The 15,709-nt window shown below is 47.4% G+C and overlaps 1 protein-coding gene across 1 annotated transcript in view; it reads right to left on the bottom strand.

Moving 5' to 3' along the window:
* Positions 1-874: 874 nt before the first annotated feature.
* The window catches only part of Fbxo36 (F-box protein 36), a 66,627-nt gene continuing 51,792 nt past the window's right edge, over positions 875-15,709 (bottom strand). The window contains exons 3-4 of the mRNA XM_032901512.1: positions 8,717-8,889; positions 875-1,378 (exon numbers count right to left, since the gene is read on the bottom strand). Of these exons, the coding sequence (XP_032757403.1) occupies positions 1,190-1,378; positions 8,717-8,889 (362 nt within the window). The 3' untranslated portion in view covers positions 875-1,189. The remainder of the gene's footprint in view (positions 1,379-8,716; positions 8,890-15,709) is intronic.

Here is a 15,709-nt window from a genome sequence, read left to right as displayed (position 1 = left end):
AAAGGCGTGCACCACCACCTGATGCCCTGCCTTTTTATAAAAACAAATGTCGGGGTTGGGGATTTAGCTCAGTGGTAGAGCTTGCCTAGGAAAGCGCAAGGCCCTGGGTTCGGTCCCCAGCTCCGAAAAAAGAACCAAAAAAAAAAAAAAAAAAACAAATGTCTCCTGTACTGACCGGTCTCCAATTTACTACGTGGCTGAGGCCTGGGCCATGCTAACTAACTATGTGTAAACTGTCTACACTGGTTACCCACATCTCTGCTCTTACAATCCCTGCAGCGAGGTGCTGTCTGCGCTCCCTTCAGAAAGCAGTGTGCCTCCTCTAAGGACTGACAGTTTGTTGAGCAGTGGCACCCTCCTCTGAGTAAGGGTTGTCCACAGACTGACTGGGCTCTCTTAGCCACACTCCAGTAACAAGTCAAGGGGTGTTTGTGTGACACATGACACCCTGGGCCCACAAGGACAATGACTGAATACAAACTGCCGGATGAAGTGAGGGGGTATCTGTGCTCTCCTGGGGGGCCTCCTGTAGCACCTGTACCTCCAAATGTCGGGTGGAGAGTCCCAGCCCCCACTCCACAGAAGGATGCAGGTAACACACCAGGGGGGGAAACTTCAAAAGCCGAGTTGCCACTTTGAATGCCTAGACAAAATAGATATTTAACAAAACCCAGCAATGTGTTGTGGGGATATGACTTGGTGGGGAGTGTGTTTACTCGGCATGCACGAGGGTCAGTACCTTATGGATTGGGCATGGTGTCGACTAAATTGATGGCTGTAATCCCAGCAGTGGAGAGGTGGAGGCAAGGGAATCAGAAGTTCAAAGTCATCCTCAAAGTCCGGTTTGGGATCCTTATGTGACGACAAAACGAAGTGCAAGCCTGCCAATAACTCTTTATTGTTAGTTCATACACAGCAGGTGCCTCTTTCCTCATGGGCAACAGGGGATCAGGAAGGAGGTGGTCTGAGAGGCTTCCTGTCTCGAAGCCCTTAGTACATGGGCCGTGGGTTGGCCTGAGCAGGACAGGGGAGATTGCTCAAGCAAGGCACTAGGTGGATTTGCATGTGTGTGAAAAATCTGATTTTTCAAGTGATGCCTGGAATCAGCAAAACCTGTTGTTAAGAGAGAGTGAGATTTGGACCTGAAGAGACGCACCACTGTGGCCTCAGTTATGGGAACAGCCATCCCCTAAGTAGGCTTCGTCGTCTCGCTTCCCTGTCTTTGCTTCTTCTTGCGGATCTGCCTCTGGAGCTGGATCTTGTTGGTGAAGAACATCTGTCTCCAGCCCACGTCATTCGCCAGGGCCCGCATGTCAGGGGTGATGGTGTCATAGGTGGACTGGACTATCTGCTCCCACAGCGAGTCACTCTTGCACAGCTGCAAGCACAGAGGTGGGTTAAGGCACACCAGCCACTAGCTCATGTCATCACTATCCCGCCGCTCGGGAGCCATGAAGGTTTGCCCTATAGAAACTCTCCGTCAGAAAGAGGCAAATAGGACTGGAGAGATGGCTCAGTGGTTAAGAGCACTGACTGCTCCTCCAGAGGTCCTGAGTTCAAGTCCCAGCAACCACATGGAGGCTGGCATCCATCTGTAATGGGATCTGATGCCCTCTTCTGGTGTGTCTGAAGACAGTGACAATGCACTCATATAAATAAATAAATAAATAAATAAATAAATAAATAAATAATATTAAAAAAGAAAAAATCAAGAAGAACGGAGACAAATGGATTTTTGTTTAAAAAAGAAAAAGGCAAACCCAGCAGTATCTACCAACACCCAGAGAGGCAGTGGGACAAAATCAGATGTGAAACCTGGTGCTGAAGGGATGGCTCAGCTGGTAAGAGAACTGGCTGCTCTTCCAGAGGACCTGGGTTCGGTTCCCAGCACCCATAGCAGTCTGTACCTCCAGTTCCAGGGAACCCAACACCCTCACACAGACCTACATGCAGGCAAACACCGGTGCTCATAAAATTAAAAATAAATCAGTTATTAATTTTAAAAACAGACGTGTCACCCAGGGCTCACTGGCATGCATGAGGGCCCTGCATTAACTACATTGACTGAATATGAAGGAGCTTAGGAAGAGAGGCAGGAGGATCAGAATTCGAAGGGTGGCCTCTGAGAGATAGTTGGTGAGCTGGAGGGCAGTGCTGAATGCCCTCCCTCCCCACATGAGTCAGGGCCAGCCTCTGAAGGATTGAAGTTGGCTGTACTAGCAATGCTGTGCTGTTACGGGATGGGTGAGTCTGGTGCTTTTCAGAAGTCCAGGGTCATCCTCAGCCACGTAGGGAATTGGAGGGCAACCTGAGCTCCATGAGATGGGTCCCTAAAACGTCACGAGCCATAGCTGTTTTCAGGTCCTAGCCACATAAACAGCAACAGAACCGCCATCACAAGTCACACAATCCAAGTAAAGCAGTCGCGTTTCATCCCTCAAACATTGGTGAAGGGTTTTGTTGTTGTTGTTTTTAAAAAGGGTCTCACTATGCAGCCCTAGCTAGCCTAGAACCTGCCATTGGACCAAGCTGACCTTGAACTCACAGAAGTCTGCCTGCCTCTGCTGGGATTAAAGCCATGTACCACCATCCTGGCTTTTGGTTTTTTTTTTTTTTTTATCATTTATTTAATGTATATGAGTACACTGTAGCTGCCTTCAGACACACCAGAAGAGGGCATTGGACCCCATTACAGATGGTTGTGAGCCACCATGTGGTTGCTGGGATTTGAACTCAGGACCTCTGGAAGAGCAGTCAGTGCTCTTAACTGCTGAGCCACCTCTCCAGAGCCTTGCTATGTACCCCAGGCCAGTCTCCAGCCCTCAGCAATCCTGCCTCAGCCTCCAGAGCACAGGCAGAGCTGTACAGAGTTCAGAGTTCACCCTCGGCTCCAACACACTTTCCCGACCTGCAGACCACTCACTATCTCATCCCGCTTTTAACATTCCTCTACCCAGGTCACACGTCTAACCATGAACAGTAAAGGCAAAGTCTTAGGGAATGCCTTTTTGAAAAAAAATTAAGCTAGGAAGTGGTGACACACACCTTTAGGCCCAGCACTTGGGAGGCAGAAGCAGGCAGATCTCTGAGTTCAAAGCTAGCTTGGTCTACAGAGTGAGTTCCAGGACAGCCAAGTCTACACAGAGAAATCATGTCTCAAAAAACAAAACAAAAAATTTTTATTTAGATTCATTTTATGTGCATATTGTTTTGCCTGTGTGTGTGTGTGTGTGTGTGTGTGTGTGTGTGTGTGTGTGTGTGTGTACCACATGTAAGCCTGGTGCTGTTTGCTGTTAGAGGGCAGAAGGCACTGGCTCCTCTAGACCTGAAGGTATGAATGTTTGTTAACCACCATGTGGGTGCTGGGAATTGAACCTGGGTTCTCTGCAACAGCAGCATGTGTTTCTTAACTGCTGTCGCATCTCTCCAGCTCCCAAGATGAGCCTTAATAGAAAAACAAAGTAAGCAAAGCAAACAAACAAACAGTCAGGCGTGATGTTTCACGCCTTTACTTCTATCACTCAGGAGGCAGAGGCAGGAGAATCTCTCTGAGTTTGAGGCCAAAACAAACACCTGAGCCTTTTCTTTGAAAGCTAAGCTCTAACGTAGATGACTACCCAGTGGCTGACGTGATACACTCAAGAATATTTTGTCTATGTAACTGAGATTAGGAGAGAAAATAACAAACTACAGTTCCCACCAGAGTGACTTCAGCATCATACTTGACTGAAAACATTTTTATCTACAAAATCTTCCCTATTGAACATCCCACACTTTGGGTCTCGATTGCCAGGAGGCAAGAGCTGATCGCCCCCTGGTGGTGGTGTACAAAGTTGGCACACAGGAGTTCTAAAAAGGCAGGAGGGAGTTCAAGCTACAGCCTGTCCTTTATGAACTGGGAAACTGGGCTCAGAAAGATGAGGAGGAGTGTTTGCCAGCGTCCCAAGTCTCACAGGGGAGCAGCTAGAAACAGCTGTGTGCTTGTTTAAAGGTGCCCCACTGCTGTGCAGTATCTCATTACCTCATGAGACATTTTCCTACTGGAGCCCAGGATGCCAGGGGCTGACCCCGGAACCTCCCAGGTGCTAAGCACATGCTCTACTACGGAGCTCCATCCCCAGCTGAGAGACTCATCGGAACAGGATCAAGTGGATCTTGGTTTAATTAGGTAGCCACAACACACTGGACTGGGCTCGCCTTTAATTCCAGCACTTGGGAAGCAGAACTAAGTAGATCTCTTCGAGTTCAAAATTGTTCTGGTCTACTTGGTGAGTTCCAGGTCAGCCAGGGACACATAATGAGACCCTTTCTCAAGATAACAATAACTACAGTAAAACACCACACACACACACACACACACACACACACACACACACACACACACACACACACATGTATATTCTAGGTCCCTTAAACCAGCCACATAGGGAAAGACCTGACAGCTGTGTGTTCACCTGCTCTCTAGGTTCACTATCTACTCGTCCAGAGCTGGGGAGCCCCTTCAAAGGGAGTTTGTGGGCACAAGGTAAATAAATATCCTTGTGGGCTGGCAAGATGGTTCACCTTGCTTGCTGAAAAAGTCCAAGGGCCTGACTTTGATCTCCTAAGTCTATGAAAACCAACTCTGGTAAGATGTTCTCTGACCTTTACATACATGCTGTGGAACACCTGTTCACATACATATCACACACACACACACACACACACACACACACACACACACACACACACACAGAGAGAGAGAGAGAGAGAGAGAGAGAGGCCTCTTAAGTAGGGGGAGGCAATACTTAAAAATCTGGGGGCTGGTTGGGGATTTAGCTCAGTGGTAGAGCGCTTGCCTAGGAAGCATAAGGCCCTGGGTTGGTCCTCAGCTCCAAAAAAGAACCAAAAAAAAAAAAAAAAAAAAAATCTGGGGGCTGGCACAATAGCTCAGCAAATGAAAGTAATTACTCTCGAGCCTGACAACTTGAGCTTGGTTCCCCAGAACCCACAAAGTAGAAGAGAATGGATTCTCACAGGTTGTCCACTGACCTGTTATGGCGCACAGGTGTGTGAACACACACACAGATTAAAAAAAATAAATGGGGCTGGAGAGATGGCTCAGCGGTTAAGAGCACCGACTGCTCTTCCAGAGGTCATGAGTTCAATTCCCAGCAACCACATGGTGGCTCACAACCATCTGTAAAGAGATCCGATACCCTCTTCTGGTGTGTCTGAAGACAGCTACAGTGTACTTACATATAATAAATGAATAAATCTTTTAAAAAAAATAATAAATAAATGAATGCAAGTTTTTTAAAAAATTAAAAATGTGGGGTTGGGGATTTGGCTCAGTGGTAGAGCACTTGCCTAGGAAGCGTAAGATCCTGGGTTCGGTCCCCAGCCCCGGGGGTGGGGGAGGGAAATTAAAAATGTATGCCTGGTCATGCACATCTTTAACCCTGGCACTCGGAAGAAAGATGCAGGGCTTTCTGTGAATTTGAGGTTAGCCTGTCTACACGGCAAGTACCAGGCAAGCCAAACTTACAAAGACCATGTCGGGGGAAGGGGGTTGAGGCTGTGGCTTGGTGGTGGGCTGGTTATTTGATATGCATTAGGCCCCAGGTTCAATCCCCAGCACTGCGTAAAAACCTGGTTATGGTGGCACATGCCTAAATCCCAGGACTTTTGACGATGAGGGATTCAAGGTCCTCCATGGTTGCATAGTGGATTTTAAAAAGGGCTGGGATGATGAAGTAGGTACAGAAAGGTCCTTGCCCTGCAAGTGTAGCAACCCACGCTTAACGCCCAGAACCCACACGGAGACGGAAGGCGAGACGTTGCCCTCCTTCTCCTTTTTTTTTAAGATTTATTTATTTTATGCATATGGGTATAACATAGCTGTCTTCAGACACACCAGAAGAGGGCACCAGATTTCATAACAGATGGTTGTGAGCCACCATGTGGTTGTGGGATTTGAACTCAGGACCTCTGGAAGAGCAGTCAGTGCTCTAACCACTGAGCCATCTCCCCATCCCCTGCCCTCCTTCTCCTTTACAGGTCATGGCGCGTGCACTCATGCATGCGCACACCAACCACTGAGCACAGCCGGACCTTAGAACACTGGGACGTTACACAACGCAGGTTCAAGGCTGCACTGCAATAACTCAGGACAGTGAGAGTGAGAGAAGCGGGGTGGACCTGAGAACTTAAAGGGAAGCACATGGCCAGGGGAAGGGCAGCCATCACCAGAGGCCGCCAGGTCCTGCTGAGACCTTGCACTGACGTAAGGAAACAAATCAAGTGCCGGAGGATACTTTCCCTAGGTCCGACTGGTGCGCTCTGGTCACTTCAGCATCTTTAAAGTATGACTACTTAGCTGGGCGCGGCAGCACACGCCTTCAGTCCTTGTGTATGAGTTCCAAGCCAGCCAAGGCTGCATAATAAGACTTTATCTCAAAATAAATTAATTAATTAATTAGTATAAAAATAAGTCAGGTGTTGGTGGTATATGTCTTTAAGCCCAGCACTCTGGAGACAAAGACAGGGGGATTTCTGTGAGTTCAAGGACAGCCTGGTCTACACGGTTTCAGAAAAGCCAGGCCTACACAGAGAAACCCTGTCTCAAAAAACAAAATAATAACAACAACAATAATAATAATATACTTAAAAATATATACAAACAAGCAACAACTACTCATAGCCTGCACTTGTAGAAAATAAAAGTCAAGTCCAAAAGCTGTCAGTCGGATGTGACTGCATCTGTAAGCCCAGCTCTCAGGATACTGAAGAAAGAGGATCGTGCCTCAGTTACAGTGAGTTCCATAGCAACTTAATTCATAATAGGATCTGGTCTCGAAAATAAACAGAATTAAATGAGAAATGAATTCTGCAGACTAATATATGACTGAAGATGAATTCTAGCCATGAAGACATTTTTACTGTATTACTGAAGGGGAGAAATGTTAACTCTTTAGGTAACAGGGCAATTTGAACCATCTGGGAAATCTGTTCTTTTAGGAGCCAGTGAAGGTTCATCAGCTGCCAGCAACTCTCCAACTCTGACTGACTCAAGCCAAAATGGGGGTGCAATGGCACACTCAAATGTGCTTGCCCATGGGGTACAGAGGCTTTAGAACTACAGGGATGGGTGAAGGAGCCGGAAACCAGGGCTCTGTCCTCAAAGGTGGACGTTGGTGGTGTTTTCAGCCGTCGTCTGTGCTGCTGAGGACTGAGGCTACCAAGAGCCTGTGTCTCTCTCATCAGCTTGGAGTGGAGAGAGCAGAGCTCACCCAACGGTCTGTGCTGGGAGAAGTGGAAATGGATATGGGCCAGTACTCCTTAACATCGGGGTGTGTGTGTGTGTGTGTGTGTGTGTGTGTGTGTGTGTGAGACAGAGAGAGAGAGAGAGAGAGGAGAGAGAGAGAGAGAGAGAGAGAGAGAGAGGGGGAGGGGAGAGTTAAGCCTCCCTGTCGTGGGTGCTGGGAAGAGAACTCTGGTCTACTGCAAGGTCTCACTATGTAGCCCTGGCTGGCCTCAAACTTACTATGTAAACCAAGACAGCCTCGAACTCACCTGCCTTTGCAGAGAGCTGGGAGCTACCAGCTAGCCCTACATGCTCTTAACTCCTGAGACACTCTCAGCTCATCCTTGAAGGGCCGCCATGCTACCTCTGCCTCTGTTCCTTGGCTTGAAAAGCCCTTTGACTTAGAATGCCCACTGCTTTGCACTCAAAGCCCACATAGAGTAGCTCACTTCTAAGAAGCGAGACACAGGAAACCACTTGGCACACAGCCCTCGAGCCTTATGCTAATCTTTCTTGTCAAGCCCACACCTTACGCTGGAGTCACCTGAATCTGTTTAGCTCTCTGATATCTGATAAAGTTCCTTGAGGGCAGGAATCATGACATCTTGCTTGCTTGTGTGCCTAGGACAGAGGCTGTCATGGAGGCAGGACTCACAATGGCTGTGGAGAGTAAACACAAGTAGACCAGGAGTGGTGGCTCACACCTCTAATCCCAGAACTCAGGAGGCTGAGGCAGGAGGATTGCCGTGAATTCAAGGCCAGCCTGGACTACAAAGAGAGACATTGTCTCAACAGTCTCAAAGGAAAAATAAGCTGGCCGTGGAGGGATAGGTTTATAACCCAATGCTCGGGAGGTAGAAACAGGAGGATTCGAAAATCAGGGCTAAGCCAGAATCGGGGTCGCACACCTTTAATCCCAGCCCTCAGAAGACAGAGGCAGTAGATCTCCAAGACCACTCTGGTCTATCGGGGAGTTCCAGGGCAGCCAGGGCTACACAGAGAAACCATGTCTTAAAAAAAGAAGAAGTTGTTCAAGTATAGCAGCATGTCCTTCATAAATCTTTATCCTGATACACACACACACACACACACACACACACACACACACACACACACACACACACACACACGGGCTGGAGAGATGGTTCAGCGGTTAAGAGCACAGACTGATCTTCCAGAGGACCTGGGTGTGGTTTCCAGCACCCACACGGCATGATGGCTCACAGTTGCCTATAATTTCAGTTGCAGAGGATCAGACACCCTTTTCTGGCATACACACAGGTCAGACAAACATCCACTCACATCAAATGAACAAACAAGGAAATAAATAAGTAAACCTGAATGGCTAAGGAAGAGGACAGATATGAATCTCAGGGGTTAGCTCAGCGGCAGGGCTCTTGATGCAGCCGACACAGCAGCAGGGACTGTTACCTTCTCAAACCTGCTTGATGTCTGAGAGAGCCTGGCGATGTCTTCCAAGTCCAGGTAGTTCATGATCTTCAGCAGCAGTTTGTCAGAGAGCCGCTCCAGGTAGTCAAATTTACCTTCACACAGGTTGAAGACATAGTCTAATATCTTTGCACCAAATACTACGGCGACTTGAACTGCAAGCCAAACCACAAACCAACAGGTTCAGTACCATGAAAACCATCATCCAGAAGGAACAAGCTTTAGGACATATTACAGACCCAGTCGTTCCTACTCTCACCAAGATGCTTGTGACACTAAGGGAGAAGATTTTTGGAGCCATTTGCTTGTTATCCTGTTGATAGGGTCGGCTCTCTGTCCTGGCAAAAAGGTAAGTTGGTCATGAATATGTGAGAACAAAGAAAATGTGGTGTAATTATTGGCTAGCAGTGCCCCACATCTCCAGCGGCTAGACTAGCAACCTCTCAGGGTTAGCACGACTGGTGATGCTAACCTAGACTTAAAGAATCAGCTAGAGACAGACAAGGGAGGGTGTCACTCGCCCAGTGGACAGAGCATGATCTCCTCCCTACCTGTGCGGTGGTGGGGTGGAGGGAAGCATGCGTTAAATATGAAGGCCCTCCAAGCGCTCCATCCTCAAACCTTGACTTTAGAGTTAAAAGGAAAAGAGCCTGGCTGGGTGCTTTTAATCCCAGCACTCAGGAGGCAGAGGTGGGTGGATCTCTATGAGTTCAAAGCCAGTCAGTCTACACAAGTGAGTTCCAGGCAAAGCAGGGCTGTGCAGTGAGACCATGTCTCTAAGAGAAAAAGAAAGGACCTGTGAGATGGCTTGATGGTTAAGCCTGCTGTGGTGGTTTGACTATGCTTGGCCCACAGAAACAGTACTGTTAGGAGGTGTGGCCTTGTTGGAGGAAGTGTGTCACTGTGGGGGTGGGCTCTGAGGTCTCCTGTGCTCAGGTTCCATTGTGGAAGGGAGCTTCCTTCTAGCTGCCTAAGGATGCCAGTCTCTCCTGGTTGCCTTTGAATCAAGATGCAGACCTCTCAGCTCCTTCTCCAACACCCTGTCTACGTGCCGGCTGCCATACCTCCTGCTGTTATGATAATGGACTGAAACTCAGAAACTGTAAGCCAGCCCCAGTCAAATGTTTGCCTTTGTAAGAGTTGCCTTGGTCATGGCGTCTCTTAACAGCAATGGAACCCTAACTGAGACAGTTGCCGTGCCTGAAAACCCAAGTTTGATAACCAGGATCCATATAGTGTAAAAATAGAGAACTAACTTCTCTGAGTTATCCTCTCAAATAACTCAGATATCAACACACACACAAACACACACACACATGTTCAAATATATACATATACATATACACATACACATACACATACGCATACGCACACGCACACACACACACATGTGTATATATATATATATATATATACACACGCACACATACATACCCAAGAGGTTTAAGCAATGAGATTGAAAACATTAATTAGGGACAAGAATTAATGAGCGCTTGCAACTGCTTAGAAGCTAGAGCCAGTGTCAGCAGACCAGCTGGCTAACCCAAACCCTCTTCCTTGAGAAATCTACACAAGACACTGCTGCCATTCATGTTACTGGATTTAAATCTGGCTCTTGCCACTGCGGAAGGCTGAGAGACAAGGAGCCTGGGCAAGTAAAACAAGGTTTTTTGCGGGCCTGGCAGACCGACAGATGGAGACCCTGCCACCAAGCCCTTCTGCCCTCGCCAACCCACGATAATGCTCAGAGACACCTCTTCTCCAAGTCCGTCATCGCATGGAGAGACGAAGCGTGGGTCTTGGTGAAGCTTGTCCCCACTTTCCCACGTAGGTTGTATGCTGAGAAAATGACAGGAACATCTCTAGGCGGAGAACTCAACATTAAAAATACCAAAGGGCTGGGTGTAAGGGGCTCACACCTACAACTCCAGAACTAAAAGGGGCAGAGGCCAGAGGAGCATGAATTCTAGGCCAGCCTGGGTGCTACATGGAAAATTCCAAGTCTGTATCAGCCACACAGCTAGACCATCTCAAAAGAGAAAAATAAAAGACCCAAGCAGGATGCCACAGGCCTGTAATGCTGGTACCTGGAACAGGGAGGTGTGTAGTGCTTTGAATGAGAATGGTCCCCACAAGACCACATATTTGAGTGTTTAATCACTAGTTAGTGGAACGTCAAGGCTTCAAAAGCCCAGACCCACACCAGAGCCAGCTCTCCAGCTCTCTGCTTTCAACTTAGGGATCAAATGTGAGGTCCAGCTACTGCTCCAGCTCTAAGCCTGCCTGCTGCCACCAAGATGGCCACAGACTCACTCGCGAAATTGTAATCAAGTCCCTGGTAAGATGTTTTCTTCCCTAAGTTGCCTCGGTCTTGGTGTCTCTTCACTGCAATAGAGAATAACCAAGTCAAGATGGGAGTAGATTGACCAGGAGCTCGAGGCTCCTCAGCTAATGTTCAAGACCAGTGTGGGCTACAAACAACCCTATCTCAAGAGAGAGAGAGAGAGAGAGAGAGAGAGAGAGAGAGAGAGAGAGAGAGAGAGAGAGAGAGAGAGAGACAGAGAGACAGACAGAGAGAGACAGAAGCAGAGACAGAAAGAGACAGAGAGAGAGAGAGAGGAGAGAAAGGGAGGGAGAGAGAGAGAGAGAGAGAGAGAGAACACTGTCACTTTCTACTGTCTTCAGACACACCAGAAGAAGGCATCAGATCTCAATACAGATGGTTGTGAGCCACCATGTGGTTGCTGGGATTTGAACTCAGGACCTCTGGAAGAGCAGTCAGTGCTCTTAACCACCGAGCCATCTTGCCAGCCCCATTTGTGTCTTTTAATGAAAGCAAATCTTCTGGAATGTCCTATAGTAAATATTCCTTCACCCAGCCACTGTCCTATAAAAGGGAGACATACAACAGTACCCTGAGCATTAGACAATGGCAGTGGCTCACATATTCAACAAGCAACCTTTTGCAAGTTCCCAACATACTGCTAGTCCAAGCTAAATGTGAGCACCTCTGTAGAGCAACCTTCTCTAACCCCCCAACCCCCGCCCGCCAGGGCAAATTTCCAGTAATCCTGAACCTCGGACCATTAAGGGCCCGGGGAGTGGAGGGCTTTATAGCAGATGGCCATGTTTGGCTGCTGTGGGGTCCCTGCTGGATCTTCCCAATGGAGGCAGCCAACTTCCTGGTGAGCCTTGGGTGAGACTCATCAGCATCTTTTCTCTGCACACCACCCTAGGGTGAGTGCGGGCAAACACTGAAGCAAAGAGACCCATCATCCTCTTAAAGTCACCCTTGTATGAAGGGCAGTGATTTTTTTTTAAGCTGTTAAGTCTGTGGTAAAAAATGAGATATGTTGGGCTGGAGAGATGGCTCAGAGGTTAAGAGCACTGACTGCTCTTCCAGAGGTCCTGAGTTCAATTCCCAGCAACCACATGGTGGCTCTGTAATGGGATCTGATGCCCTCTTCTGGCCTGCAGGTATACATGCATGTGGAACGCTGTATACGTAATTAATTAATTAATTAAAAAAGAAAAGCACTGACTGCTCTTCCAGAGGTCTTTTCAAGTTCCAGCAACCAATGGTGACTCACAACCATCTGTAATGTGTGACGTGATGTCCTCTTCTGGTGTGTGAAGACAGCTAGTGTACTCATATAGATAAAAATAAATCTTTTTTAAAAATGAGATATGTGTGGCTGGAGAGATGTCTCAGTGGTTAAAAGCACTGACTGCTCTTCCAGAGGTCCTGAGTTCAATTCCCAGTAACCACATGGTGGCTCACAACCACCTGTAATGGGATCTGATGCCCTCTTCTGGTGTGTCTGAAGACAGCCATAGTACTATGATAGATAGATAAATAAATAAATAATTTTTTTAAATGAGATATGTGTCAAGTAAACAGGTTGTCCTTGCTGATTGCTGCCTAGCTGGTCTCAGTGGGGACCACCAAGCCATGATGGGTGCACTGTAGGGTATTGTAGTAATGGACCCACTGAAGATGCGAATAGACAGGCATGGGGAAGGGTATAAACTACCCTGATAAGGGGGTGGTACTGGCTGGTTCTTCCTGTGGCAAGAAGGGGTACACACTGTTTTGACGAGGGAATGGACTTCATCTTCAGGAATAGGCACTGCTGGTGGAGGCGCAGTTCCTGACCATGGTGCCAATCTTGCCCCAAATTGGGGGAAATGGTTTGACCAAAACTGTGGGCTGTTCTCCATCTGGATGGCAGAGTGGGTGAGGAAAGGACACAGCTCACTGCGAGAGCACTTGTCTAGAAGGTTCGGTGTCTGAAGCCAGTGGGTTCAGCCTAGTACTGAAGGAAAAAAAAATGCAGAAGGAAGAAAGGAAAAGAGAGAAAAAATAAAAGATGTGGTAGTGGCCAGAGGCCTGGCTCACCTGCTGTGGGTCACTACCCTGGGCTAATAAAAGAGGTCAGCAAAGTACAGTGACACAGAGTTTTTAAAAGATTTCCCCTGTCATACAAATACTGGTCTGGCCTGCCATTAGGAGCTTTGAGGGCTTCTTCCCTAACAAGGCCATTTCTCATCCTCTGGATCTCATCAGCGCCAGGCTCTGATTTGTCTGGACCTGTAATTTAACCACCCTCCTCTCGGCCCGCCCTGCCTCCTTTCGGCCCTTCCCCATGCAGCTGCCTGTGATGGTACCACTTGTACTCTGTTCTCTAAGAAGGAATCTGCATGGATACCTTACTAGTTAATTTTTAGCTTTGAGTTAATCTTTCCCACACTACACTCTGTCAACACAAACAACTGATCAAGGGAATAAGAGATAGTTCATTCGGGGCCCATTTCCGAGTGACCATGGCCCAGAGACACTGATTTAGGTTCTAATGTGGGAGCAGTTTCTTCAAATGTTATAGTTTTACAGAATAAAGAAAGCCAATCAAGGTGTGTATTTGCCGAAGAAGACCTCTCGGACATGGGTTTAAGCCAATAGAAAGTCTTTATTAGCCGTCCACCGACTGTACTGGGTGTACAAGATTCCAGTGTAGCCCCAAGCCTTTCTCAGGGTGAGCTTTTAAGCACAAAACCAAAACAAAGAAAAAAAAAAAAAAAAAAAAAAAAAAAAACCCATGTTCTGGGTTGACACACTTCAGTCAACAAGAACTGCTAGCCACAAGCAAAACTACAGAAGCCAAAAAGCAAGGTCAGTCCATTTCGAGACTTCACCACACCTATGCGAACTTTGATGGATTAGGCCTTTGCTTTAGTTTCAGCAGGTAGTGCTGTCTACCAAGTCTTATGGCCTGACTGGCACTTCCATCATGGAGTCGGCATGCTAAGGTCTAGGGGCCTGCTAAGTCTGTGGCCCTGTTACAGAGGCAAGTATAAAATACAGTGATAGGCACGTCAGAGGGGGTTACAGTGGGAAGCTGTTCTACAGGCCTCACGTGATGCTGTTTCTGGTTAGCTTCTGGGCTGGCGGAAGCCAGGTCTGCTAGTTGATGGATTCAAAAAGAGTTTTATCTGTTAGTCACAGGCTCTAGAAATAGCTACGCATGTGACAAAAGCTAATCCAGAGTAAGGTAAATGGCCTGGACCTGCAACATTCCAACCTCTCACCACACTGCAGCTCTGAGCAGTCAGTCAGTGCCTTTAGACATAGCGTCTTTCTGGGAATTCTCCTTGACAACAGAAAGGAAAAGAAAGGGTTGTGAAGTGATGCACGATCCAGTGGCCTTAAAAGTCTGCAAACTCTACACACACACACACACACACACACACACACACACACACACAGAGAGAGAGAGAGAGAGAGAGAGAGGGAGAGAGAGAGAGAATACATTTTTAGGGAAGAGCTCAGGTTCAATTCCTAGCAAGCAGAAAAAAACAAAACAAAACAAAAAAAAACATGGAAAAAGGGAGTTGGGGATTTGGCTCAGTGGTAGAGCGCTTGCCTGGGAAGTGCAAGGCCCTGGGTTCGGTCCCCAGCTCCAAGAAAAAGAAAAAACAAAACAAAACAAAACAAAACAATTCCTAGCAAGCACGTAGCAGTTCACAACTATCTGTAACAACATCAGTTCCAGGGGATCTGACGCTCACACAGACATACATGCAGACAAACACCAATGCACATCAAATAAAAATAAATCCGTTTTTAGAGAAGGAATGAAGGCTGGAGAGAGGCACATCGGTTAAGAGAATTTGCTGCTCTTCCAGAGGATCTGAGTTCAGTTCCCTGTACCACTATCAGCCAGCTCATATCAGCTTTTAATTCCAACTCCAGGGGATCTAGCACCCTCTTCTGGCCTCCTCTGCCGCCAGTACATGAAGCCTTTGCTCGTATAGACCGACACATTCCAATACGCATAAAAAAATGTAACAAAAATAAATGTCTACCTGCTTGTGGTGGCACACGCCTTTAACCTGATGAGAGGCAGAGGCAGGTAGATCTTTATGGTCTGAGGCCGGCTTGGACAACAAGGTCCAGATCAGCCCAAGCTAAATAAGAGACCCTGTCTCAAAAACAAACCAACACAAACAATCAATAAATAAATCTCTTTAAATAATTGGTTAAGGGGGAAATGCAAGCCTCTAGTTTTGCTGTCTGCAAACACCCAGCCACTCGAAGTGGCAGAAGATAAGGGGGAGGGGACTTCAGAGACAAAAGCCACCTGGCCACAAGGATAAGCCAGGACCTTGAATTGATTTCTTAGTTCTTCTCTATAAAAATGCTAATGAGGAAAGGATTGGGAGGCCGGTCTACCCGGCTCTCTAGCCTGCGGGCTTATGAATAAGGTACTTTCAGGATTCAATTCTGGGTTTGCCTCTGTGATGGGCGGCTGAGGTCTTTGTGCTCTCCCCTCCCGCCCCCAAACCATGTGGTGCAGAGCGCCCTGAATTCAGCTGAGTCCTGTTATTTTACTTTTTCTTATTAAAATTCCTTCCTCTCCACCTTCTTTCAACCCCATCTTTACATAAAATTTATCGAATGATGAGTGAAGATAAAGG

Source organism: Rattus rattus, chromosome 4 (assembly GCF_011064425.1).
Source record: "Rattus rattus isolate New Zealand chromosome 4, Rrattus_CSIRO_v1, whole genome shotgun sequence".
Lineage (NCBI taxonomy): Eukaryota > Metazoa > Chordata > Mammalia > Rodentia > Muridae > Rattus > Rattus rattus.
This window is presented reverse-complemented; position numbering and strand designations above follow the sequence as displayed.